Source organism: Oncorhynchus kisutch, linkage group LG18 (assembly GCF_002021735.2).
Source record: "Oncorhynchus kisutch isolate 150728-3 linkage group LG18, Okis_V2, whole genome shotgun sequence".
Taxonomy (NCBI): domain Eukaryota; kingdom Metazoa; phylum Chordata; class Actinopteri; order Salmoniformes; family Salmonidae; genus Oncorhynchus; species Oncorhynchus kisutch.
This window is the reverse complement of record NC_034191.2, coordinates 11,520,927-11,548,338: the sequence shown is the minus strand read 5'-3', so window position 1 is coordinate 11,548,338 and position 27,412 is coordinate 11,520,927. Positions and strand designations below refer to the sequence as shown.

Sequence of the window (27,412 nt, the reverse complement as noted above, 5' to 3'; positions counted from 1 at the left end):
AACCGGTGCACCTGACACCTACTACCGTACCCCATTCAAAGGCACTTCAATCTTTTGTCTTCCCCACTCACCTTCTGAATGGCACACACACACAATCCTTATCCTTCTTTAGCCCGTCTCCTCCATCTACACTGAAGTGGATTTAACATGTGACGTCAATAAGGGATCACAACTGTCACCTGTCATGGAAAGAGCAGGTGTTCTTAATGTTTTGTACACTCCCTGTATAAATACAAGTACCTACAGATGTTGCTAAAATGTGTTTTTCTCCGTCTCTCTCTCTCTCTCTGTCGGCCCACTAGAGGAGAGTAGTGTGGAGGCCTCCTGGCTTCGTGGTAATGACAGCCTCCAGACACCAGGGGCGCTAACCACCCCTCAGCTCACCTCCACCGTCCTCAGAGAAAACCCACGGCAGGCTGCGGACACACACCTACCTGACCACGACTCTGAACCTGGCTCAGAGAACGACTATGTACACAAGTAAGTGTGGTGTGTGTGTGTGTGTGTGTGTGTGTGTGTGTGTGTGTGTGTAACCCTGTCCTCTGCAGTCCCCAGATGCAGATGTCTTGGCTAGGCCAACAGAAGATGGAGGACAGCAGGAAGGATAGAACAGCCATGAACTACATGAAGGCCCGCAACCAGACTGTCAGACAAACTGTGTACGTGTCTAGTGTGTGTGCACGTGTCTAGTGTGTGTGTGTACGTGTCTAGTGTGTACGTGTCTAGTGTGTGTGTGTGTGTGTCTAGTGCGTGTATGTTTGTCTAGTGTGTGTGCGTGTGTCTAGTGTGTACGTGTCTAGTGTGTGTACATGTCTAGTGTGTGTACGTGTCTAGTGTGTGTGTGTACGTGTCTAGTGTGTGTGTGTACGTGTCTAGTGTGTGTGTGTACGTGTCTAGTGTGTGTGTGTACGTGTCTAGTGTGTGTGTGTACGTGTCTAGTGTGTGTGTGTACGTGTCTAGTGTGTGTGTCTAGTGTGTGTCTAGTGTGTGTCTAGTGCGTGTGTGTGTGTCTAGTGTGTGTACGTGTCTAGTGTGTGTACGTGTCTAGTGTACGTGTCTAGTGTGTACGTGTCTAGTGTGTGTGTACGTGTCTAGTGTGTGTGTACGTGTCTAGTGTGTGTGTGTGTGTACGTGTCTAGTGTGTGTGTGTACGTGTCTAGTGTGTGTGTGTACGTGTCTAGTGTGTGTGTGTGTACGTGTCTAGTGTGTGTGTACGTGTCTAGTGTGTGTGTGTGTGTGTACATGTCTAGTGTGTGTGTGTGTACGTGTCTAGTGTGTGTATGTGTCAAGTATGTGTACGTGTCTAGTGTGTGCGTGTATGTACTGACCCCCCCACCTCTCTCTCTCTAGTCTTGTGTGTGTATGTACTGACCCCCCCCCCCCCACCTCTCTCTCTCTCTAGTCTTGTGTGTGTATGTACTGACCCCCCCCCCCCACCTCTCTCTCTCTCTAGTCTTGTGTGTGTGTATTTACTAGAGGTCAAACCGATTATGATTTTTCAACGCCAATACCGATTATTGGAGGACCAAAAAAGCCGATACCAATTTAATCTGCCCATTTTTTTATATATTTTTATTTCTCATAATGACAATTACAACAATACTGAATGAACATTTATTTTAACTTAATATAATACATCAATAAAATCCATTTAGCCTCAAGTAGATAATGAAACATGTTCAATTTGGTTTAAATAATGCAAAAACAAAGTGTTGGAGAAGAAAGTAAAAGTGCAATATGTGCCATGTAAGAAAGCTAACGTTTCAGTTCCTTGCTCAGAACATGAACATATGAAAGCTGGTGGTTCCTTTTAACATGAGTCTTCAATATTCCCAGGTAAGAAGTTTTGGGTTGTAGTTATAATAGGAATTATAGGACTATTTCACTCAATACCATTTTGTATTTCATTAACTTTTGACTATTGGATTTTCTTATAGGCACTTTAGTATTGCCAGTGAAACAGTATAGCTTCCGTGCCTCTCCTCGCTCCTCCCTGGGCTCGAACAAGCAACACAACGACAACAGCCACCATCGAAGCAGCGTTACCCATGCAGAGCAAGGGGAACAACTACTAGAAGGTTCAGAGCAAGTGACGTTTGAAACGCTATTAGCGTGCGCTATCTAGCTAGCCATTTCACTTCGGTTACACCAGCCTCATCTCGGGAGTTGATAGGCTTGAAGTCATAAACAGCGCAATTCTTGACGCACAACGAAGATCTGCTGGCAAAACGCACAAACGTGCTGTTTGAATGAATGTTTACGCGCCTGCTTCTGCCTACCACCGCTCAGTCAGATACTTGTATGCTCAGTCAGATTATATTCAACGCAGGACACGCTAGATAATATCTAGTAATATCATCAACCATGTGTAGTTAACTAGTGATTATGATTGATTGTTTTTTACAAGATTAGTTTAATGCTAGCTAGCAACTTACCTTGGCTTACTGCATTCGCGTAACAGGCAGTCTCCTTGTGGAGTGCAACGAGAGAGAGGCAGGTCGTTATTGCGTTGGACTAGTTAACTGCAGGGTTGGATCCCCCGAGCTGACAAGGTGAAAATCTGTCGTTCTGCCCCTGCACGAGGCAGTTAACCCACTGTTCCTAGGCCGTCATTGAAAATAAGAATGTGTTCTTAACTGACTTGCCTAGTTAAATAAAGGTATATAAAATCGGCGCCCAAAAATACCAATTTCCGATTGTTATGAAAACTTGAAATCAGCCCTAATTAATCGTCATTCCGATTAATCGGTCGATCTCTAGTATGTACTGACCCCCCCACCTCTCTCTCTCTCTAGTCTAGTGTGTGTATTTACTGACCCCCCCACCTCTCTCTCTAGTCTAGTGTGTGTATTTACTGACCCCCCCACCTCTCTCTCTCTAGTCTAGTGTGTGTATTTACTGACCCCCCCCACCTCTCTCTCTCTAGTCTAGTGTGTGTATTTACTGACCCCCCCCACCTCTCTCTCTCTAGTCTAGTGTGTGTATGTACTGACCCCCCCACCTCTCTCTCTAGTCTAGTGTGTGTATGTACTGACCCCCCCACCTCTCTCTAGTCTAGTGTGTGTATGTACTGACCCCACCCCCACCTCTCTCTCTCTAGTCTAGTGTGTGTATGTACTGACCCCCCCCACCTCTCTCTCTCTAGTCTAGTGTGTGTATGTACTGACCCCCCCACCTCTCTCTAGTCTAGTGTGTGTATTTACTGACCCCCCCACCTCTCTCTCTCTAGTCTAGTGTGTGTGTGTACTGACCCCCCCCCCCCCCACCTCTCTCTCTAGTCTAGTGTGTGTATTTACTGACACCCCCACCTCTCTCTCTAGTCTAGTGTGTGTATTTACTGACCCCCCCACCTCTCTCTCTCTAGTCTAGTGTGTGTTTATTTACTGACACCCCCACCTCTCTCTCTAGTCTAGTGTGTGTATTTACTGACACCCCCACCTCTCTCTCTAGTCTAGTGTGTGTATTTACTGACCCCCCCACCTCTCTCTCTCTAGTCTAGTGTGTGTATTTACTGACACCCCCCACCTCTCTCTCTAGTCTAGTGTGTGTATGTACTGATCCCCCCCCCACCTCTCTCTCTCTAGTCTTGTGTGTGTATGTACTGACCCCCCCCCACCTCTCTCTCTCTAGTCTAGTGTGTGTATGTACTGACCCCCCCACCTCTCTCTAGTCTAGTGTGTGTGTATTTACTGACCCCCCCCACCTCTCTCTCTAGTCTAGTGTGTGTATTTACTGACCCCCCCACCTCTCTCTCTCTAGTCTAGTGTGTGTGTGTGTACTGACCCCCCCCCCCCACCTCTCTCTCTAGTCTAGTGTGTGTATTTACTGGACCCCCCCCACCTCTCTCTCTCTAGTCTAGTGTGTGTATTTACTGACCCCCCCACCTCTCTCTCTCTAGTCTAGTGTGTGTATTTACTGATCCCCCCCACCTCTCTCTCTCTAGTCTAGTGTGTGTATTTACTGACCCCCCACCTCTCTCTCTCTAGTCTAGTGTGTGTATGTACTGACCCCCCCACCTCTCTCTAGTCTAGTGTGTGTATGTACTGACCCCACCCCCACCTCTCTCTCTCTAGTCTAGTGTGTGTATGTACTGACCCCCCCCACCTCTCTCTCTCTAGTCTAGTGTGTGTATGTACTGACCCCCCCACCTCTCTCTCTCTAGTCTAGTGTGTGTGTGTATGTACTGACCCCCCCCACCTCTCTCTCTAGTCTAGTGTGTGTATTTACTGACCCCCCCACCTCTCTCTCTAGTCTAGATTGTGTATTTACTGACACCCCCACCTCTCTCTCTAGTCTAGTGTGTGTATTTACTGACCCCCCACCTCTCTCTCTCTAGTCTAGTGTGTGTATTTACTGACCCCCCCACCTCTCTCTCTCTAGTCTAGTGTGTGTTTACTGACACCCCCACCTCTCTCTCTAGTCTAGTGTGTGTGTATTTACTGACACCCCCACCTCTCTCTCTAGTCTAGTGTGTGTATTTACTGACCCCCCCACCTCTCTCTCTCTAGTCTAGTGTGTGTATTTACTGACCACCCCCACCTCTCTCTCTAGTCTAGTGTGTGTATTTACTGACCCCCCCCCACCTCTCTCTCTAGTCTAGTGTGTGTATTTACTGACACCCCCACCTCTCTCTCTAGTCTAGTGTGTGTATTTACTGACCCCCCCACCTCTCTCTCTCTGGTCTAGTGTGTGTGTGTGTATTTACTGACACCCCCACCTCTCTCTCTAGTCTAGTGTGTGTGTGTGTACTGACCCCCCCCTCTCTCTAGTCTAGTGTGTGTATTTACTGACCCCCCCCACCTCTCTCTCTAGTCTAGTGTGTGTATTTACTGACACCCCCACCTCTCTCTCTAGTCTAGTGTGTGTATTTACTGACCCCCCCACCTCTCTCTCTCTGGTCTAGTGTGTGTGTGTGTATTTACTGACACCCCCACCTCTCTCTCTAGTCTAGTGTGTGTGTGTGTACTGACCCCCCCCCCCCCCCCCCCTCTCTCTAGTCTAGTGTGTGTATTTACTGACCCCCCCACCTCTCTCTCTAGTCTAGTGTGTGTATGTACTGACCCCCCCACCTCTCTCTAGTCTAGTGTGTGTATTTACTGACCCCCCCACCTCTCTCTCTCTAGTCTAGTGTGTGTGTGTACTGACCCCCCCCCCCCCCACCTCTCTCTCTAGTCTAGTGTGTGTATTTACTGACCCCCCCACCTCTCTCTCTAGTCTAGTGTGTGTGTGTATGTACTGACCCCCCCCCACCTCTCTCTCTAGTCTAGTGTGTGTATTTACTGACACCCCCACCTCTCTCTCTAGTCTAGTGTGTGTATTTACTGACACCCCCACCTCTCTCTCTAGTCTAGTGTGTGTATTTACTGACCCCCCCACCTCTCTCTCTCTAGTCTAGTGTGTGTTTATTTACTGACACCCCCACCTCTCTCTCTAGTCTAGTGTGTGTATTTACTGACACCCCCACCTCTCTCTCTAGTCTAGTGTGTGTATTTACTGACCCCCCCCCACCTCTCTCTCTCTAGTCTAGTGTGTGTATTTACTGACACCCCCACCTCTCTCTCTAGTCTAGTGTGTGTATGTACTGATCCCCCCCCCACCTCTCTCTCTCTAGTCTTGTGTGTGTATGTACTGACCCCCCCCCACCTCTCTCTCTCTAGTCTAGTGTGTGTATGTACTGACCCCCCCACCTCTCTCTAGTCTAGTGTGTGTGTATTTACTGACCCCCCACCTCTCTCTCTAGTCTAGTGTGTGTATTTACTGACCCCCCCCCACCTCTCTCTCTCTAGTCTAGTGTGTGTGTGTGTACTGACCCCCCCCCCCACCTCTCTCTCTAGTCTAGTGTGTGTATTTACTGGACCCCCCCACCTCTCTCTCTCTAGTCTAGTGTGTGTATTTACTGACCCCCCCACCTCTCTCTCTCTAGTCTAGTGTGTGTATTTACTGACCCCCCCCACCTCTCTCTCTCTAGTCTAGTGTGTGTATTTACTGACCCCCCCACCTCTCTCTCTCTAGTCTAGTGTGTGTATGTACTGACCCCCCACCTCTCTCTCTAGTCTAGTGTGTGTATGTACTGACCCCCCCACCTCTCTCTAGTCTAGTGTGTGTATGTACTGACCCCACCCCCACCTCTCTCTCTCTAGTCTAGTGTGTGTATGTACTGACCCCCCCCCACCTCTCTCTCTCTAGTCTAGTGTGTGTGTGTATGTACTGACCCCCCCCACCTCTCTCTCTCTAGTCTAGTGTGTGTGTGTATGTACTGACCCCCCCCCACCTCTCTCTCTAGTCTAGTGTGTGTATTTACTGACCCCCCCACCTCTCTCTCTAGTCTAGATTGTGTATTTACTGACACCCCCACCTCTCTCTCTAGTCTAGTGTGTGTATTTACTGACCCCCCCACCTCTCTCTAGTCTAGTGTGTGTATGTACTGACCCCACCCCCACCTCTCTCTCTCTAGTCTAGTGTGTGTATGTACTGACCCCCCCCACCTCTCTCTCTCTAGTCTAGTGTGTGTGTGTATGTACTGACCCCCCCACCTCTCTCTCTCTAGTCTAGTGTGTGTGTGTATGTACTGACCCCCCCCACCTCTCTCTCTAGTCTAGTGTGTGTATTTACTGACCCCCCCACCTCTCTCTCTAGTCTAGATTGTGTATTTACTGACACCCCCACCTCTCTCTCTAGTCTAGTGTGTGTATTTACTGACCCCCCACCTCTCTCTCTCTAGTCTAGTGTGTGTATTTACTGACCCCCCCACCTCTCTCTCTCTAGTCTAGTGTGTGTTTACTGACACCCCCACCTCTCTCTCTAGTCTAGTGTGTGTATTTACTGACCCCCCCCCACCTCTCTCTCTCTAGTCTAGTGTGTGTATTTACTGACCACCCCCACCTCTCTCTCTAGTCTAGTGTGTGTATTTACTGACCCCCCCCACCTCTCTCTCTAGTCTAGTGTGTGTATTTACTGACACCCCCACCTCTCTCTCTAGTCTAGTGTGTGTATTTACTGACACCCCCACCTCTCTCTCTAGTCTAGTGTGTGTATTTACTGACCCCCCCACCTCTCTCTCTCTGGTCTAGTGTGTGTGTGTGTATTTACTGACACCCCCACCTCTCTCTCTAGTCTAGTGTGTGTGTGTGTGTACTGACCCCCCCCCCCCCCCCCCCCTCTCTCTCTAGTCTAGTGTGTGTATTTACTGACCCCCCCACCTCTCTCTCTAGTCGTGGTCTGATGGAGGATGACGCAGAGCCAATCTTTGAGGATGTCATGATGTCATCGCGAGGTCAACTGGAGGACATGAACGAGGAGTTCGAAGACACCATGGTCATCGACCTGGTTAGTGACATCACATCACTTCCTGTCTGTCGTGTTTGATTGTCTTTTCGGTCGTCGATTCTGTTGTGTAATTCGTCCAGTGTGTATCGCTTCATTCGTTGATTCTCGCGTTCTGTCGTTCCAGCCTCCCTCCAGGAACAGGCGTGAGAGGGCGGAGCTCAGACCAGACTTCTTCGACTCAGCAGCCATGATCGAGGACGAGTCGGTAAGCAGAACACACACACACACAGCCTTGCAGTGGTAAACCAGTGTGACCCTAAGACATCTAAAACATGATCCATGATGATATCTGTCATTTAAACGACATCTCTTTTGTCCGTTATCCCAGGGTTTCACCATGCCCATGTTCTGATCCAGTGTTCCCAGTCCTTTCTGAAAGGGAGAGGAGCCTTCGACATGATGAGCTGTCAATCAAACATCAGACTGTCTGTCAGAACTTTTATCACACACACTCGAACTCTGATCAGCCAGTTGACAGCTTTGTGTGTGTGTGGAGTGGATCCCTTCCAGAGAACCACTCACTGGCCGGCCGAAGGATCCCGCTCAACCCTGAGAATTTCGGACAGAGTATCTATCGTACATAGAGAAGATCTTTTATCGTTCAGTGGACGTGTGGGTGTGTTGGCTACAAACCGGACAAAATATCGTACAAAACATTGTTCAACATTTCTTTAAAAATATTGTAAACTTTGGCCCTTGTTTGTTCCCACTGACTTGTTTTAACTTCCTGTTATTGTTAGCGTTTTGGCTAATCTCTCCACTAGCTCTGTGGTTTTCGTGGCCCTGTGCGCCCGGCTATACAGTCCCCCATGCCACACAGTTGTATGGTTGTTTCGTTCCACTTCCGACGTCATGTATAGTCCTCCCACCCCCCCAGATGGAACTTGATATTAAATGTGATAATTCTTTACTCTTTCATTTCTTTACAATCTCACTCCTGTCTCGTCCCTCTTTACTATCTCTTCCCCTTTGATAGTGTTGAGAATATCCTTTATTTCGTTTTATTGGCAAATGCACCAAACAGCAACTAGAAGAGTTCATTGGCCATACAAGAGGCTGTGACGTCATAACCAAGCCCCTCCCCCTCAGCTCCAGACAGACACACCCACGGTTGAATCGCAGCTTTTTAAAAACGTTTTAAAAATAAATATATTTTGAATTTCAGTAGCTTTAGTACAAAGTTTTGTTCTGATATTTGTACAGTTATCTTTCTGAAAAAGTATCTTGTTTGTTGCCAAACGGTTGCCTAAATGCTTATATCTTATTAGTCCCTACTGCTCAGGCTGTTGCCATGGATACCCAGCCTGTTAAGCGCCATATAAGGGTGTGTCCAGTGCGACCGTAGACGTCGTGCAGACTCAGTCTAAAGTGACTTCCTCTCCATCTGCACTGATGAGGAAGACCTGGACAGGTAACCGCTAATATCCAGTAGCCTTCTACCATATTCATTTCACATCAGCAGAGAATACCCCTCTAGTCTTATGTGGCTGTAGTTACACAACAGTTGATTGGTTGTCCTATCACTTTGACCCACCCCTATTGTTCTTCTACTGGCTGGTTAAGCTGCCCTTCTGTAAATATCAGAGATGATTGGTTCTTTCTGTAGCGATGGCATCACCTGCCCTTTAACCTTCTAAAATACTTTTTTTCTTCCTGTGAACTTGTTGAACTTATCTTTTTTAAATAAATAAAATCTGTAATCTAATTTTGGATTGTGTGTGTTTTGGTTCTAAGAATAGACTCCATACAGTGCTTTTGGAATTATTTAGACCCCTTGACTTTTTCCAAACTTCATTAAATGTTTCTCTCAATACCCCATAATGACAAAGTGAAAACAGGTTGACATTTACCAAAGTATTCAGACCCTTTGCTATGAGACTCAAATTGAGCTGAGGTGCATACTGTTTCCATAACTTGATTGGACAGGCACACACCTGTCTATATAAGGTCCCACAGTATGTCAAAGGACTTCTCCGTAGAGCTCCAAGACAGTAACTTAACAATGTGGACAAAGTCTAAACACAACTATGGAGACTGAGCAACAACAGTATCTGTACTGTACATTTTCCGTGACACCCAAAGTACTCATTACATTTCCGATGCTTAGCAAGACAAGAGAACATCCCTGGTCATCCTTACTGCCTCTGATCTGGAAGACTCACTAAACACATTCTTCGTTGGTGTGCCCCTGGATATGAAAAAACAAAATGGTGCCATCTAGTTTGCAAGTTATACTTTTGATACTTAAGTATATTTTAGCAATTACATTTAAAAAAACACTTAGACATTTACTGGGTGAATTTCACTTTTACTGGAGTCATTTTCTATTAAGGCATCTTTACTTTTAGTCAATTATGACAAGTGGGTACTTCTTCTTCCAGCATTGGTGACTAGGATGAGTCAGGGTGCTTGGCTGATTATCACACATGTTCAAACTGCCATTGGGATATAACATTCTGTCTCACACGTGGACACAGACTAGTTTGTTAAATAAAAATGTCTCTATGGACTCACGGCAGGTGTGCTGATTCTTCCAAACAAGTCCCACAGGGTTAGATACATAAATTGATCTAAGCCAGGTCTCTTCAACCCTGTTCCTGGAGAGCTACCCTCCTGGAGGTTTTTGATCCAACCCCAGTTGTAACTAACCTGATTGTTTATCAACCAGCTAATTACTAGAATCAGGTGGCTAGATTGGGGTTTGAGCGAAAACCTACAGGACAGTATCTCTCCAGGAGCAGGGTTGGAGTTAACCAACAGGATGGTCTCTCTCCAGGAACAGGATTAGAGTTAACCTACAGGATGGTCTCTCTCCAGGAACAGGATTAGAGTTAACCTACACGATGGTCTCTCTCCAGGAACAGGGCTGAAGAGCCCTGATCTAAGCTATAGGTGAAGTGAGAGACAGGTCGGGTGGTTGAAGGTGTCTGTTAGAGTGGGATGTTGGCGTGTTTCTTCCAGGGGTTGGTCTGTTTCTTGGAGGCCAGAACCTCCAGATCCCTACAGATCCTCTTCCGGGTGGTCGACGGCACGATGATGTCATCCACGAACCCTAAAACACACACGGTTACAACGGGGGAGTGGGTGTAATGTTTGTTGGAATGGATGGTGTGTGTGTGTGTAGTACCTCTGACAGCGGCAGGGAAAGGGTTGGCGAACTTCTCTACGTATTCAGCCTCCTGCTCTGCCTGGTTGGATTTCCCTCTGAAGATTATCTGTACAGCACCCTGGGAACATGTTAGAGAGGCAGACATGTTGGGGATGTTTTCAAGTGAGCACTGACCTTTTCCCATTTTGACATTGTGAAGGTGCGTGTGTGTTGTGTTACCTTGGTCTTGTGTAGAAGGTGTGTTGTGTTACCTTGGTCTTGTGTAGAAGGGGTGTTGTGTTACCTTGGTCTTGTGTAGAAGGGGTGTTGTGTTACCTTGGTCTTGTGTAGAAGGGGTGTTGTGTTACCTTGGTCTTGTGTAGAAGGGGTGTTGTGTTACCTTGGTCTTGTGTAGAAGGGGTGTTGTGTTACCTTGGCTCCCATCACGGCCACCTCTGCAGACGGCCAGGCGTAGTTCACATCTCCTCTCAGGTGCTTGGAACTCATGACGTCATACGCTCCTCCGTAGGCCTTCCTAGTGATGATGGTGATCTTGGGGACGGTGGCCTCAGCAAAGGCAAACAGTAGCTTGGCCCCGTGTCGGATGATACCGCCATACTCCTGTGACGTACCTGAGAGAAACGGCAAGGAAGGTGAAATCCTCTGGTTTGAAAAAAATCTGTACGACGGTTTCACAATTTATGCGAAAGAAGTCAAGTGAGACATGTACTTGTTGACGTGCCAATTATTCATGAGGAAAGTCAGACTTGCGGACTACCTGGCAGGAAGCCGGGCACGTCCACGAAGGTGAGGATGGGGATGTTGAAAGCGTCGCAGAAACGAACGAAGCGAGCTCCCTTCACTGATGAGTTAATGTCCAAGCAACCTGCACACACACAGGAGAAGCATCATCACCACCGTCATCATAACCATCATCATCACTAATCCATCCGACTCTTCTACTCACCAGACGCTACTTTAGGTTGATTCCCTACAATTCCAACAGTTCGTCCGTTCATGCGAGCGAATCCCACTACGATGTTTTTAGCGTAGTTAGGCATGATCTCAAAGAACTCCCTCTCGTCCGCAATCTAAAGTTAAACCCACAGATCAATAGACAACAGGCTCTGTGTGTGTGTGTGTGTGTGTGTGTGTGCGTCCTACCCCCTGGATGATGTCCAGCATGTCGTAGGCTTTAGTGGTCTCAAAGGGAACAATGGTGTCCAGACCAGGAACCAGTCTATCACTGGAGAGGAGAGGGATGAGATCAAACATCCTCCAAAGGCCCTTCCCATGGATTACATGTTCAGTTCTGTGATTGGCTAGTCTGTCATACGAGGTCTGTGGTTGGGTACCTGGGGTCGTGGCACTCGGTAACAGGGGCGGGGTCCTGGTTGCTAAGAGGAAGGAAGTTGAAGAAGTTTCGGAGGTTGAGCAGAGCATCGATGTCGTTCTCAAACGCACGGTGAGCGACGCCTGACACGGCGGTGTGTGTTTTAGCTCCTCCCAGTTCCTCCTGAGTGACGTCTTCATTGGTGACAGACTTCACTACGTCAGGACCTGTGATGAACAGGTATGAGGTGTCCTACACACACACACACACAAAATCAAAGATCTGGATATAACCCATGTTAGTTGTATTAATTCTACAGTGCAGCTATGCAGGAAGGGTCCTGTGGTTCTCCTATACCGTGTGTGTCTTACCTTGACCATAAAGGTGAAGTCGGTCAGGGCAGGAGAGTAGACAGCTCCTCCAGCACAGGGACCCATGATCAGAGAGATCTGAGGAACCACACCTGAAGCCATCACATTCCTCTACAAAGACAAAGAGACCGGGAGAGTACATTTTAGAAGCGATGTCATTTCTTTGCTGTCATCCTCATCCCAGTAACCAGTCGAATCAAGCCCCGCCCCCTTACCAGGAAGATGTCAGCGTATCCAGCCAGTGACTCCACCCCCTCCTGGATCCTGGCTCCGCCAGAGTCGTTTAGACCAATGACTGGAGCACCCACCATCATGGCCTGGTCCATGATCTACAGACAAAGGGATGTGACTAGAAGTAATGAATGAGAAGCAGGAGTGGTGTGAACCACCAGGCCCTGGAGAGTGAGCCCATCCTCCTACCTTACAGATCTTCTGTGCATGAGCCCCAGACAGACTGCCTCCAAATACTGTGAAGTCCTAAAACAGAGCAAGAGACATTTATTGTGAAAACAAATGGTAACTACTTTGATGTGTGTGTGTGTGTGTGTGTGTGTGTGTGTGTGTACCTGACTGAAGACGTACACCAGCCTTCCGTTGATCCTCCCCTGTCCAGTCACCACACTGTCCCCTGCGAACTAGAGGGAGTGGGAAGCTGAAACCATGTTGATGACGAATCATTTTTTTGAAATTAATCAGTTTATTCCATTGTGTCCACAGGCTGGATAAAACGTAGGGACCTCTATGGTGAAGTCTTACCTTGTTGTGGTCCTCTTCCATGCCGAAGTCAGAGCAGCGATGTTCCACAAACATGTCACACTCTACAAACGAGTCTTTATCCAACAGGAGCTCAACTCTCTCTCTGGCTGTCAGCTTCCCCTGTGGAGAAGATCATTACACAGACAATACGTTAAACGGACCGACAGACAGGCAAACAGATAAATACACCAAACGGACAGACACTTGCGCATGCACAGATTATTTACCCTTTTGTGTTGCGCGTCAATTCTCTTCTGACCTCCTCCGATCAGCGCAGCATTTCTCTTTCTGTCTATCCTCTCCTGGACGGAGAGATGACTAACGGAATACCACCGCCTCGACTGTTGCTGCAGCTGGGACTGTGCTGCCGAAGCCACGCCATGTTTTACCTGTCTGAATGTTTTAAAATAAGCTTTTAGTCCGGAAAGCAGACCACAGCTACTCCGTGCTACAGCGAAGGCCGCCATTGCTGTCTGACTGACGTACCATGGTTGGTGGGCGGGCACTGTAGGAAAGTGACGCGCGATTGAGCCAATCACCAGACGTTCTTTTTTTTTAATGGCCAGTCAAAAACGAGGTAGATCTGGAGGGGGGTTGACTTGACGTGTCAACATATTTAGAACCGTATATGATAGGTCAACCTTGAGGGGTTGTAGATTGATGTTTGGTCTGAATGTCATGGAAATACAAACTACACTCCCCAGAAAGTTGGTTTGGCATCTCCTCTGTGATTGGTCGGTCTGACCGACGCCCTTCTCTCCTAGCCACAACTCCTTACCTAAACACTGTTTGTAGAGCTAACATTATTGGATTGGTAGAATAAGCAACATGCTAAATGTATTATGCAGTATACATGTGTCACTCATCTATATGTTGAAATCGTTTCGAAACTCAAGTGTGTATATTGTACTGGCTGTGTGTATGTATAACACTGTAGGCCTACAGTATAAACCAAGAGAAACACTCAAACTGATTCATATTTATTGGAGGGTTAAACATCTAGCAACCATTACAATCAGAATTGTACATAAAGTAGTGACACCCAGCAGCAGTTACTGGGGACAACTGAGATCCTTCTGTTCAGTGGAAAACAATCAAGCTCTCACAGCGTTCTCAGATGAAGTGTGTAAATAGTCTGGTTGTAGATGAAGTCCTCACTCAATAACTTGTCTAAAGAACATACATATTTTTCAAGTTGTGTTATTGCTTTTTACAGCACCAGGGGATCCTGTTGTATGACCCTACCTTTTGAGTCTTCATGGTTTTTCCATAGAGGCACAATTCTTTATAGATTGCATTGATGTATAAGCCAGTTGTGCACATAAAATAATTTAACCCAATCTAGTCTAGAACTAGGACTGTTATCAGATTACCCAGATTACTACATTCTAACACTGCGCATTGATTGGCTTAGATGGACGTTTATTTTAGTGTATTAGTTTGACAGACAGATAACAGACTGCATGTTTAAAACACATCATATGTATTGTTCAGGTGAGCAGAGCTGGGATAGGATGACGTGTGTGTGTGTGTTTAACGGAACCAAACATATTGTGACACACACACACACCCCAGAGTGCAAACAGCTACAAATCAGGGAACGGTGCCTCTGTTTTATTCTTACATTCTAACACAGTTTAAAACACCCATCCAACCCAGTTTGATCCAGTTTAACCCAGTAAGAGAGACATTCTAACCCAGGTCAACAATCAGGTTGAACCCAGTTTAAAAGCCTTAAAACATCTGCTTGTCTAACCTGAACATTGGTCTGAAATTCTGACTGCAAGATGGCTTTGGGTTTGCAGTTGCGCACACACACACACACACACACACACACACACACACACACACACACACACACACACACACACTAGAGGTTTTCCTGCAGCCAGTCCATGTATCCTCTGATCATTCTTTTCCCCACATCAAAGAAAAATGGCCAGTGTGCAAAACTCAAGGCGCCGTGGAAACCATCGTCATAGTGATGGCTGGAAACTGTGACGCCCGCGTCCTGTAGCCTCCTGGTGTACATCAACCCATCATCTCTGAGCACATCGTGCTCACACGTTAGAATGTAAGCTCGCGGCGTTCTACCCAGAACCCCCTGTTCCGCCAGCAGCGGCGCCGCTCGGACATCCAACAACACCGGGAGAAGATTGCCCTCCTGCCCCATGACCTCCTGTGACACCATCTCCATGCCAACAGGCTTGTAATGCTTAATGTGTTTGGCTGGCAGAAGGTTGGTCCAGTTGAGATGGGAGCGGAGGGAGGGAGGGATGGAGGGATGATGGAGGAAGGAGGGGGACAAGAGGAGGGGATGGAGAGAGGTATCAACCCCCAGGTACAGCAGCCAGAACCTACGGACAAAGAGAGAGGAGGGTTACTAACACAGGTGTGTGTGTGACTGTGTGTGTGTGCAGATGTACGTGTGTGTACCTGGCCATTATAAAGCGGTGTAGGATGGGTATGTTGTGGTTCTGTTGGTGGGATGGAGTGTTGAGGTCTAGACCCTGGAGGACTGGGTAGATTAACGCCTGAACACTGAACTTCACACTCACACTGTCATCTACCGAGATCTGTGAAGACAGGGAGAGTGTGTTAGTGTGTCTGTGTAGACGTGTGTGTGTGTGTGTGTGTGTGTATTTGTGTGTACCTGCTGTGCGACAGCCGCAGCAAGGTTTCCTCCAGCGCTGTCGCCTGACACGGCCACACGCTGTGGATCCACAGACAACTTTCCCAGAATGCCCGGCTCAAGGAAGTGCTTGGCCGCAGCCAGACAGTCCTCATACTGCACAGGGAAATGCACTTCTGGAGCCAGACGATACCTACACACACACACACACACACACACACACACACACACAGTAAAAGTTACAAAACACTTCTTTATCCTTATAACAATTTTGTCCAAAACTTAACTTGTTACTATGGCATTATAAGAACCCAAGACATTCATATTGAGTGTGTGTGTAACTGAAGCTAATACAGTGTGAAAAGAGATGACACACTTACTCTACAGACACAACCACTGCATTCAGCTCATCAGACATCTGCCTACACAAGACATCATAGCTCCCCATCTCTGAGAGGAAGACAGGGAGGGGGAAGAGAGAGGTGGGGTGAGTAGAGAAGAAGAGAAGGAGTTAGGGTGGGTAGAGAAGGAGAGAGGTGGGGGGGAGTAGAGAAGGAGAGAGGTGGGGGGGAGTAGAGAAGGAGAGAGGTGGGGGGGAGTAGAGAAGGAGAGAGGTAGGGGGGAGTAGAGAAGGAGAGAGGTGGGGGGGAGTAGAGAAGGAGAGAGGTAGGGGGAGTAGAGAAGGAGAGAGGTGGGGGGGAGTAGAGAAGGAGAGAGGTAGGGGGAGTAGAGAAGGAGAGAGGTGGGGGGGAGTAGAGAAGGAGAGAGGTAGGGGGAGTAGAGAAGGAGAGAGGTGGGGGGGAGTAGAGAAGGAGAGAGGTAGGGGGAGTAGAGAAGGAGAGAGGTGGGGGGGAGTAGAGAAGGAGAGAGGTAGGGGGAGTAGAGAAGGAGAGAGGTAGGGGGAGTAGAGAAGGAGAGAGGTGGGGGGGAGTAGAGAAGGAGAGAGGTAGGGGGAGTAGAGAAGGAGAGAGGTAGGGGGAGTAGAGAAGGAGAGAGGTAGGGGGGAGTAGAGAAGGAGAGAGGTAGGGGGAGTAGAGAAGGAGAGAGGTGGGGGGGAGTAGAGAAGGAGAGAGGTAGGGGGAGTAGAGAAGGAGAGAGGTGGGGGGGAGTAGAGAAGGAGAGAGGTAGGGGGAGTAGAGAAGGAGAGAGGTGGGGGGGAGTAGAGAAGGAGAGAGGTAGGGGGAGTAGAGAAGGAGAGAGGTGGGGGGGAGTAGAGAAGGAGAGAGGTGGGGGGGAGTAGAGAAGGAGAGAGGTAGGGGGAGTAGAGAAGGAGAGAGGTGGGGGGGAGTAGAGAAGGAGAGAGGTAGGGGGGAGTAGAGAAGGAGAGAGGTGGGGGGGAGTAGAGAAGGAGAGAGGTGGGGGGGAGTAGAGAAGGAGAGAGGTGGGGGGGAGTAGAGAAGGAGAGAGGTGGGGGGGAGTAGAGAAGGAGAGAGGTGGGAGGGGAGTAGAGAAGGAGAGAGGTGGGGGGGAGTAGAGAAGGAGAGAGGTGGGGGGGGAGTAGAGAAAGAGAGAGGTGGGGGGAGTAGAGAAAGGGAGAGGTGGGGGGGAGTAGAGAAAGGGAGAGGTGGGGGGGAGTAGAGAAAGAGAGAGGTGGGGGAGTAGAGGAGTAGAGGAGGAGAGGAGGAGAGAAAGAGAGAGATGGGGGAGTAGAGGAGGAGAGAAAGAGAGAGATGGGGGAGTAGAGGAGGAGAGAAAGAGAGAGATGGGGGAGTAGAAGAGTAGAGAAAGAGATGGGGGAGTAGAGATGGGGGAGTAGAGGAGGAGAGATGGGGGAGTAGAGAAGGAGAGATGGGGGAGTAGAGGAGATAGAGAGATGGGGAGGAGAGAAAGAGAGAGATGGGGGAGGAGAGGAGAGAGAGAGAGATGGGGAGGAGAGAAAGAGAGAGATGGGGGAGGAGAGGAGAGAGAGAGAGATGGGGAGCAGAGGAGAGAAAGAGAGAGAGATGGGGGAGGAGAGAAAGAGAGAGAGATGGGGGAGGAGAGAAAGAGAGAGAGATGGGGGAGCAGAGGAGAGAAAGAGAGAGAGATGGGGGAGGAGAGAAAGAGAGAGATGGGAGAGGAGAGAGAGATGGGAGAGGAGAGAAAGAGAGAGATGGGATAGGAGAGAGAGATGGGAGAGGAGAGAAAGAGAGAGATGGGGGAGCAGAGGAGAGAAAGAGAGAGATGGGGGAGGAGAGAAAGAGAGAGAGATGGGAGAGGAGAGAGAGATGGGAGAGGAGAGAAAGAGAGAGATGGGATAGAAGAGAGAGATGGGAGAGGAGAGAAAGAGAGAGATGGGATAGGAGAGAGAGATGGGAGAGGAGAGGAGAGAAAAGAGAGAGAGATGGGAGAGGAGAGAGAGATGGGAGAGGAGAGAGAGATGGGAGAGAAAGAGAGAGAGATGGGGGAGCAGAGGAGAGAAAGAGAGAGATGGGGGAAGCAGAGGAGAGAAAGAGAGAGAGATGGGGGAGCAGAGGAGAGAAAGAGAGGGATGGGGAGCAGAGGAGAGAAAGAGTGGGAGATGGGGGAAGTAGAGGAGAGAAAGAGAGATGGGGGAGTAGTAGAGGAGAGAAAGAGAGAGATGGGGGAGCAGAGGAGAGAAAGAGAGAGATGGGGGAGCAGAGGAGACAAAGAGGGAGATGGGGGAGCAGAGGAGAGAGAGAGGGAGATGGGGGAGCAGAGGAGAGAAAGAGAGGGAGATGGGGGAGTAGAGGAGAGAAAGAGAGATGGGGGAGTAGAGGAGAGAAAGAGAGAGATGGGGGAGCAGAGGAGAGCAAGAGAGGGAGATGGGGGGAGTAGAGGAGAGAAATAGAGAGAGATGGGGGAGCAGAGGAGAGAAAGAGAGAAAGAGAGGGAGATGGGGGAGCAGAGGAGAGAAAGAGGGAGATGGGGAGCAGAGGAGAGAAAGAGGGAGATGGGGGAGCAGAGGAGAGAAAGAGGGAGATGGGGGAGCAGAGGAGAGAAAGAGGGAGATGGGGGAGCAGAGGAGAGAAAGAGGGAGATGGGGGAGCAGAGGAGAGAAAGAGGGAGATGGGGGAGCAGAGGAGAGAAAGAGAGGGAGATGGGGGAGTAGAGGAGGAGGAAAGAGAGATGGGGGAGTAGAGGAGAGAAAGAGAGAGATGGAGGAGTAGAGGAGAGCAAGAGAGATGGGGGAGTAGAGGAGAGCAAGAGAGAGTGGGGGAGTAGAGGAAAGCAAGAGAGAGATGGGGGAGTAGAGGAGAGAAAGAGAGAGAGATGGGGGAGGAGAGAAAGAGAGGGATATGGGGGAGTAGAGGAGAGAAAGAGAGAGAGATGGGGGAGTAGAGGAGAGAAAGCGAGAGAGATGGGGGAGTAGAGGAGAGAAAGAGATGGGGGAGTAGAGGAGAGAAAGCGAGAGAGATGGGGGAGTAGAGGAGAGAAAGAGGAAAACAGTGAGAAGTCAAAGGTTACATCAGGGTTACATCATGAACTAGATGTGTTTATGCTGGTAAACACACACACTTACTGGTGGCCCCCAGGGCCCATCCTCCTCCATGGTAGAACATCACAGCCCTCCTCAGACCCCCCTCTCCTCCCCCCGCGGCCGGGGGCTCGTACACGCGCACCGGGACTCTGTCAAAGTCCACGTCACTCACCCTCACCCCGCCTCTCTGCCCTCCCGCCATCTCCCCCAGGGTCTCCAGCCCCGATATGGTCCCCCGAATCCATGGGATGTGGTGACTGAGACCCAGACACTGGCACAGGTCACCCTGGGAGAGAAGGACAGAGAGATAGGGGGGAGATGGAGAGGGCGAGAGAGAGAGGCATTTGAATGAGGTCAGAGAGCTGGAGTATCCCTGGTAGTTTAGTATGCTAACCCTGTTCTAGGGGCTAGGGCTTTGACTTGAGAGTGAGTGTTTGTTCTGTCCTACTAACTCCTATGGTCAATGTCACACCCTTGGCAATGACCACCATAGGAGTTGGCAAGACAGCACAGATCCTTGGCCAGGATAGGGCTCCCAGAGGACACTTTTAGCAATCTACTTACCCCATGACTGTGTGAAATCTAGGTGAAGGGCCACACACACACAAGGACTTGTGCTGTATTTAACTCATTCAAATCAATTCGCCACATATGATTTCACACAAGGGCTGGAGAAAGCACAGTAAAGCATTGTTTTACTTTAGATCACCAAATCAGTTCACATGTTCTACTTGTTCAGACTAACTAGCTAGCTTGACAACGCGTCACATGTTAGCTGCATTATAAAAACTATTTAGCTAGTATAGCCTCCAAATCAGTGTCTTAAACCAATAGGCCTAAACCTGCTGCACCTGAATGCGATACATTAGTCGAGTGATAGAGAAAGCATTGCCTACTACTCGTTAATTTAAAGAACTGTCAAGCCAATGCAATGTAAAGTATGATTTCGCTTATAGCCATTCTTGTTTCTTACCACTTGCAGCATAGCACGGAATAAGGCGTCCAGCAGCATCAGTTTCAAAGGCTCCTCGATGGCAGCAGGTAACGGTGTATAGATGTAATAAGAAACACCCACCGTTAATAGCAATGTTACTACAACAGAAGACAACTTCATCTTTAAAACACCAGTATTACTAACGTTAGCTATCTCCCTAACATGAGACTGAGTTAGCTTTATATTAAAGATTCCGACTTCTCTCGTTAATACCGCTTCAACGGAACGTGTAAGAATTATATCAATTACATTTTCTGAACCAGTTATCGATATCGAAAAAGTTACACCCCTTGTTTTTGCATATTCGGTGTCGTATTTTCTTAGCTAAAACGTTACTCCCCTCCGCTCAGAGGTAACGTCTTAAAACTGCAACGCCTACTTTTGGATGGTAATGAAACGTGGCAATAGTTTCTAAATCACATGGCATCGCTCTCAATTCCACGGCAATTTGCTGAGCTTTTTTTGACTTTATCAATTCATTTTCATTCACTTTACAGATAAATACTTCCAAAAAACGTAAATACTTCCACCCCATATATAAAAACAACTGGTTCAGAGACCTGGCCAGTCCAATCTATGGCTTCTTCAGTAGCCTCCACCCCAAATCACTTGCATGAATTCAAACAACTTTGATTGGTTCAGGGACTTCAACAATAAAATGTAAGGCAATTCCTTTTCTATTTTTGAACTTGGGCTATTTTCTATGATTTCATATTATTATAAGTGGAAAAAAAGACTTGATTAAAAGGTAAATAGCTTCCACCCCTAAGGACTTTTATAAATAAAACCAACTGTTATTAGTTCAGGGAAATCTTGCTATACCACCGACGAACCATCAAACAGGCAAAGCTTTGAATCGTACTACCCCCCCCCCCCCCCCCCCCCTCTTCACTGAGTCTGTGAGTTTGTAATACCAACATGTTTCAAGCAGACCACCATAGTCCCTGTGCCCAAGAACACTAAGGTAACCCGTAGCACCCACATCTGAAGCCATGAAATGCTTTGAAAGGCTGGTCATGGCTCACATCAACACCATTATCCCAGAAAGCCTAGTCTCACTCCAATTTGCAAATTCCACCAACAGGTCCACAGATGATGCAATCTCTATTGCACTCCACACTGCCCTTTCACACCTGGACAAAAGGAACAACTATGTGAAAATGCTATTCACTGACTACAGCTCAGCGTTCAACACCATAGTGCCCTCAAAGCTCATCACTAAGCTGAGGACCCTGGGACTAAACACCTCCCTCTGCAACTGGATCCTGGACTTCCTGACGGGCCACCCCCAGGTGGTAAGGGTAGGTAACAACACATCCGCCATGCTGATCCTCATCACAGGGGCCCCTCAGGGGTGCGTGCTCAGTTCCCTCCTGTACACCTTGTTAACTCATGACTACACGGCCAGGCACGACTCCAACACCATTATTAAGTTTGCCGATGACACAACAGTGGTCCAAGCACACCAAGACAGTCGTGAACAGAGACAGAAAAGATTTGGGGGTAGAAGCTGTTTAGAAGCCTCTTGTACCTAGACTTGGCCCTCTGGTACCAGAGGCCCAAGATGGCAGAAAGCTTGGCCCCAGTACATCACTGGGGCCAAGCTTTCTGCCATCTAGGGCCTCTATACCAGGCTGTGTCAGAAGAAGGCCCTAAAAAATGTCAAAGACTCCAGCCACCCTAGTCCATAGACTGTTCTCTACACTACTGCAAGGCAGGTGGTACCAGAGGGCCAAGTCTAGGTACAAGAGGCTTCTAAACAGCTTCTACCCCCAAGCCACAAGACTCCTGAACATCTAATCAATTGGCTACCCAGATTATTTGAATTGCCCCCCTTTTACGCTGCTGCTACTCTCTGTTTATTATCTATACATAGTCATTTTAATAACTCTACCTACATGCACATACTACCTCATTTACCTTGACTAACCGGTGCCCCCACACATTGACTCTGAACCGGTACCCCCTGTATATAGTCTCGCCATTATTATTTTACTGCTGCTCTTTAATTATTTGTTACTTTTATTTTTATTTATTTGTATAAACTATGAAAAAAGACATATGGAATCATGTATTAACCAAAAAAGTGATGAACAAATCAAAATATATTTTAGATTTGAGATTCTTCAAAGTAGTCACCCTTTGCCTTGATGACAGCTTTGCACACTTTTGGCATTCTCTCAACCAGCTTCACCTGGAATGCTTTTCCAACCGTCTTGAAGGAGTTCCCACATATGCTGAGCACTTGTTGGCTGCTTTTCCTTCACTCTGCGGTACAACTCATCCCAAACCATCTCAATTAGGTTAAGGTTGGGTGATTGTGGAGGCCAGGTCATCTGATGCAGCACCATCTCTGTCCTTGGTCAAATTGCCCTTATACAGCCCGGAGGTGTGTTCTGGGTCATTGTCCTGACAAATGATTGTCCCACTAAGTGCAAACCAGATGGGATGGCATGTCGCTGCAGAATTCTGTGGTAGCCATGCTGGTTAAGTGTACCTTGAATTCTAAGTAAATCACAGACAGTGTCAACAGCAAAGCACCCCCACACCATCACACCTCCTCCATGCTTCACTTTGGGAACCACACATGCAGAGATCATCTGTTCACCTACTCTGCGTCTCACAAAGACAAGGTGGTTGGAACCAAAATCTCAAATATGGACTCATCAGACCTAAGCACAGATTTCCACTGGTCTAATGTCCATTGCTCATGTTTCATGGCCCAAGAAAGTGTCTTCTTCTTATTGGTGTATTTTAAGTAGTGGTTTATTTGCAGCAATTTGACCATGAAGGCCTGATTCACCCAGTCTCTTCTGAACAGTTGAGATGTGTCTGTTACTTTAACTCTGTGAAGCATTTATTTGGGCTGCAGTCTGAGGTGCAGTTAACTCTAATGAACTTATCCTCTGCAGCAGAGGTAACTCTGGGTCTTCCTTCCCTGTGGCGGTCCTCATGAGAGCCAGTTTCATCATAGCGCTTGGTGGTTTTTGCGACTGCACTTGAATAAACGTTTCTTGAAATGTTCCGTTTTGACCGACATTCATGTCTTAAAGTAATGATGGACTGTCATTTCTCTTTGCTTATTTGAGCTGTTCTTACCATAATATGGACTTGGTCTTTTACCAAATAGAGCTATGTTCTGGATACCAACCCTACCTTGTCACTACACAACTGATTGGCTCAAACACATTAAGAAGGAAAGAAATTCCACAAATGAACTTTTAACAAGGCACACTTGTTAATTGAAATGCATTCCAGGTGACCACTTCATGAAACTGGTTGAGAGAATTTAAAGAGTGTGCAACGCTGTCATCAAGGCAAAGGGTGGCTACTTTGAAGAATCTCAAATATAAAATACATTTTGATTTGTTTCACACTTTTTTGGTTACTACATGATTTCACTTGTGTTATTTCATTGTTTTGATGTCTTCACTATTATTCTACAATGTAGAAAATAGTAAAATAAAGAAAACCCCTGGAATGAGTAGGTGTGTCCAAATTTTTGACTGGTACTGTAATGCTGGAAAAGTCTGAATCATAAAGCTAACAACACCTCACTCCCAAATCCCTTAACTACCCCAGTGTGTGAGCCTACAGCGAATGGTAGGATGGGAAACTACGTTTTTCGGTCGCGACTGCAGTTGACTAGTATGACCAGTAGGTGACGCTATTGGTCTCAGAATTTAAACATGGTGTGGTCTGTACGGGCACAGTTAGATTTCATATTAGGACAGCAAGGGTCGTCAGTGGCCAGAAGATTGTTCAGCCACTGAACCACAAGACAGCTACAGCTTGGGGTTTTCCTAACCATGAGTCCTGAGTCCTGACCAAATGAAAAAAAGCTTCTATCTCCAGGTCATCAGACTGCTGAACAGCCATCACTAGCAGGTACCCTGGCCTGCGCCTTAGACACTGTCACTAGCCTTAGACACTGTCACTAGCCAGCTACCTGCCTGGTGCTCTGCCCTGCACCTTGAGACTAATGCCTCATGTATATAGATAGTCATTGAACGCTGGCCCCTCATATTCTGTTTATATACTGTTGTTTACTCACCGTGTATGTATCTATTGTAATATACCTAGCCTAATATACCTCCTACTGTACATACCATTGTCTTTTTAAATGATATACTATCTATACACACACACCACATATTTATATTATGGATTCTCACACACGCTCACTGTAATATATCTACTCTGGGTTGCTGATTGGACCCATTCTGTCATTTCTCCATTTCTTCTTTCAATGTATGTATTATTTGTGTGTTTGTATTGTATGTGAGACATTCTACTGCCCTGTTGGAGATAGAAACATAAGCATTCTACTGCCCTGTTGGAGATAGAAACATAAGCATTCTACTGCCCTGTTGGAGATAGAAACATAAGCATTCTACTGCCCTGTTGGAGATAGAAACATAAGCATTCTACTGCCCTGTTGGAGATAGAAACATAAGCATTTCACTGCACCTGCTATAACACCTGTAAATCTCTGTATGCAACCAATAAACTTTGATTTCATTCGACCAGAACTATAATAGTATAGTATTTAATAGTATTTTAATGGTCTCTGTCCCTCAATTCTATCCCTCCCTCTATCTCTCTTCCCACGCTGTATCTCGTCCCCTGGAGACCCTCCTGGAAACGTAAACAAACAGCAGAATAGAATTTAAGATCAGAACTCTCCCCCTCATTTTCCAATACACGTCCGTCCGTCTGTGTGTGCGTGCGGACCAGCAGCACTAGACCGTGTCAGGTTATGGAAGATGGGTGTGCTTACTTTCTCTCCCAGAAGTGTGAACTTGCTCTCTCCCCCTCGTGTGTATTTATGTATGTGTCTCTTGCTCAACCACTTGAAACTAGCTCCTCAGTATTCTATGTGTGAGTGTGTGTGTGTGTGTCTTGTTCCCAACCCGGAGGCTAGCTTCTCTGTCTTCTGTGGCGGACCAAAGGGTTGAGTTGTGAGCCAGAGGCTGACTGGAATGGAAACACATTTCTGTCTCATGCATTTATTCCTGCTAGATTACTGTAACCAGCACCTCAGTGTGTGTGACAGAGAGAAATGCTCAAATGGAAAAACGTGTAATTTACTCATGTTAACTTATTTACTGTAATTCCAGTCAGCCAGAGGCAGTCAGTCTGCCCCCAATGCCTCACACCCACCCAATACCAAGAGACGACAAAACAAGAGAGGGAAGAGGGAATGAAAGAAGGGGAGGAAGGGAAAATGGAGAGAGGGAATTGAGTGGATTTGCTCAATTTCTCCAGGGGAGAAAATGTGTGTCTCGACAGCCATCTGGAAGACATGGGTGACATCACCGACTACACACACACACACACACACACACACACACACACACACACACACACACACACACACACACACACACACACACACACACACACACACACACACACACACACAGACTGATTACTACAGTATAACTCTGTAATGATCTTGTAATAATGTGCTTGGGGCAGAAAGAGAAAGCCACGCTCATCCACACACCTGTTAGCAAGTCTGAGTCAACATTCAAACATAGAAAATAAATCTACCCAAACTCCCAAACAGTGTAGTGATAATGTAAGGCTTCTATTATATTTCTTCCACATTTACAGACTTTCAAACATAAAAGGGTTAGGGCCAGAGGGAAGGGGTAGGGAGGGAATAGGGCAGGCCACTAGGATAGAAATCAGGCTGGAAGAGAGAGGTTTGGGTTAGGCATCAAGGGTCAGAGGTCAGAGAGCTGCTTTCTATGAGTCAGAATCTTAGCCTTGAACTTTGGAACACAAAGAGGGCTGTCTTCTACTGTTCAACTGGTGGTCACACAAACACACACACACACACACACACACACACACACACACACACACACACACACACACACACACATCTTCTTTTGTCTGTCTTGACTTCAAACTTCTTCTCACCATAGCCGACGCCCCATTTTTCTCCCATGAGCCTCTCTGCTCATTGATGTGATCCTTATGTTCTGTTCCCTCGTTCCCCCCATAGCTGTGGGAAGTCGTTTGGGGGAGGGGGTGCTGCGATTAGATTTTTTGCCCGTTCTGAATTGGTCTACTAATACAGGACTAGTAAAGGCCCAGTGCACTACTTTTGTGGAATAACAAATAATGTATTTGAGTGTTTACCAGCATTTCAAACTTGAGTCTGATAATTATCTGTACAAAACAGTTAATCTGATAACGCTTGATATACAGTACCAGTCAAAAGTTTGGACACCTACTCATTCATTGGTTTTTCTTTATTTATACTTTTTTTAATACACATGGAGTCATGTAGTAATCAATCAAGTGTTAAACAAATCAAAATATATTTTATATTTGAGATTCTTCAAAGTAGCCACCCTTTGCCTTGATGACAAATTTGCACACTCTTGGCATTCTCCTAACCAGCTTCACCAGGAATGCTTTTCCAACAGTCTTGAAGGAGTTCCCACATATGCTGAGCACTTGTTGGCTGATTTTCCTTCACTCTGATATCCAACTCATCCCAAACCATCTCAATTGGGTTGAGGTTGGGTGATTGTGGAGGCCAGGTCATCTGATGCAGCACTCCATCTCTCTCCTTCTTGGTCAAATATCCCTTACACAGCCTGGAGGTGTGTTGGGTCATTGTCCTGTTGAAAAACAAATCATTGTCCCACTAAGCGCAAACCAGATGGGATGGTGTATCGCTGCAGAATGCTGTGGTAGCCATGCTGGTTAAGTGTGCCTTGAATTCTAAACAAATCACTGACAGTATCACCAGCAAAGCAGCATCAGACCACCTCTTCCATGCTTCACAGTGAGAACCACACATGCAGAGCTCATCTGTTCACCTACTCTGCGTCTCACAAAGACACGGTGGTTGGAACCAAAAATCTCAAATATGGACTCATCAAACCAAAGAACAGATTTCCACTGGTCTAATGTCCATTGCTCGTGTTTCTTGGCCCAAGCAAGTCTCCTCTTATTATTGGTGTATTTTAGTCGTGGTTTCTTTACAGCAGTTCGACTATGCAGGCCTGATTCACACAGTCTCCTCTGGGACAGTTGATGTTGAGTTGTGTCTGTTATTTTGAACTCTGTGAAGCATTTATTTGGGCGGCAATTTCTGAGGCTGGCAACTCTAATTAACTTATCCTCTGCAGCAGAGGTAACTCTGGGTCTTCCTTTCCTGTGGCGGTCCTCATGAGAGCCATTTTCATCATAGCGCTTGATGGTTTTTGCGACTGCAAAGTTCTTGACATTTTCAGTTTTGACTGACCTTCATGTCTTAAAGTAATGATGGACTGTCGTTTCTCTTTGCTTATTTGAGATGTTCTTGCCATAAGGACTTGGTCTTTTACCAAATAGGGCTATCTTCTGTTTACCAAATGCATTAAGGAGGAAAGAAATTCCACAAAATAACTTTTAACAAGGCACATCTGTTAATTGAAATGCATTCCGGGTGACTACCTCATGAAGCTGGTTGAGAGAAAGCCAAGA

The 27,412-nt window shown here is 47.1% G+C and overlaps 3 protein-coding genes across 3 annotated transcripts in view; 1 reads left to right on the top strand and 2 right to left on the bottom strand.

The window, feature by feature from the left end:
* LOC109883521 (cohesin subunit SA-1-like) overlaps window positions 1-8,876 on the top strand; it is a 29,096-nt gene extending 20,220 nt beyond the window's left edge. The window contains 5 exon segments of the mRNA XM_031795391.1: window positions 303-480; window positions 549-659; window positions 7,212-7,326; window positions 7,451-7,531; window positions 7,655-8,876. Of these exon segments, the coding sequence (XP_031651251.1) occupies window positions 303-480; window positions 549-659; window positions 7,212-7,326; window positions 7,451-7,531; window positions 7,655-7,678 (509 nt within the window). The 3' untranslated portion in view covers window positions 7,679-8,876.
* Window positions 8,877-9,617: 741 nt separating this feature from the next.
* LOC109883523 (propionyl-CoA carboxylase subunit beta) lies at window positions 9,618-13,362 on the bottom strand. Its single transcript, XM_020475564.2, has 13 exons — window positions 13,102-13,362; window positions 12,875-12,994; window positions 12,685-12,753; window positions 12,539-12,595; window positions 12,334-12,447; window positions 12,119-12,229; window positions 11,770-11,999; window positions 11,579-11,660; window positions 11,382-11,505; window positions 11,193-11,300; window positions 10,847-11,046; window positions 10,454-10,553; window positions 9,618-10,378 (listed from the first exon to the last, which is right to left on the bottom strand). Exons 1-13 carry the CDS (start codon window positions 13,339-13,341, stop codon window positions 10,257-10,259), a joined length of 1,677 nt encoding a protein of 558 aa, XP_020331153.1. The 5' UTR covers window positions 13,342-13,362; the 3' UTR covers window positions 9,618-10,256.
* Window positions 13,363-13,838: 476 nt separating this feature from the next.
* LOC109883524 (neutral cholesterol ester hydrolase 1-like) lies at window positions 13,839-20,714 on the bottom strand. The gene is made up of 6 exons (XM_020475565.2): window positions 19,901-20,714; window positions 18,970-19,213; window positions 15,887-15,956; window positions 15,528-15,699; window positions 15,311-15,450; window positions 13,839-15,231 (listed from the first exon to the last, which is right to left on the bottom strand). The coding sequence occupies exons 1-6, from the start codon at window positions 20,039-20,041 to the stop codon at window positions 14,745-14,747; spliced, it is 1,254 nt and encodes a 417-aa protein (XP_020331154.1). The 5' UTR covers window positions 20,042-20,714; the 3' UTR covers window positions 13,839-14,744.
* Between the last annotated feature and the right edge of the window lie 6,698 nt (window positions 20,715-27,412).

Bases quoted from the DNA above. Each gene is read 5' to 3' on its own strand.
- LOC109883524 (XM_020475565.2), bottom strand. From the start codon at position 20,041: ATGAAGTTGTCTTCTGTTGTAGTAACATTGCTATTAACGGTGGGTGTT. The intron at 15,957-18,969 runs GTAAGTGTGTGT...TCTTCCTCTCAG, and splicing joins ATGGGCCCTGGGGGCCACCA to AGATGGGGAGCTATGATGTC. The intron at 15,700-15,886 runs GTAAGTGTGTCA...GTGTGTGTGTAG, and splicing joins GCAGTGGTTGTGTCTGTAGA to GTATCGTCTGGCTCCAGAAG.
- LOC109883523 (XM_020475564.2), bottom strand. From the start codon at position 13,341: ATGGCGGCCTTCGCTGTAGCACGGAGTAGCTGTGGTCTGCTTTCCGGA. The intron at 12,230-12,333 runs GTAAGGGGGCGG...TTGTCTTTGTAG, and splicing joins GATACGCTGACATCTTCCTG to AGGAATGTGATGGCTTCAGG. The intron at 11,301-11,381 runs GTGAGTAGAAGA...GTGTGTGTGCAG, and splicing joins TCAACCTAAAGTAGCGTCTG to GTTGCTTGGACATTAACTCA.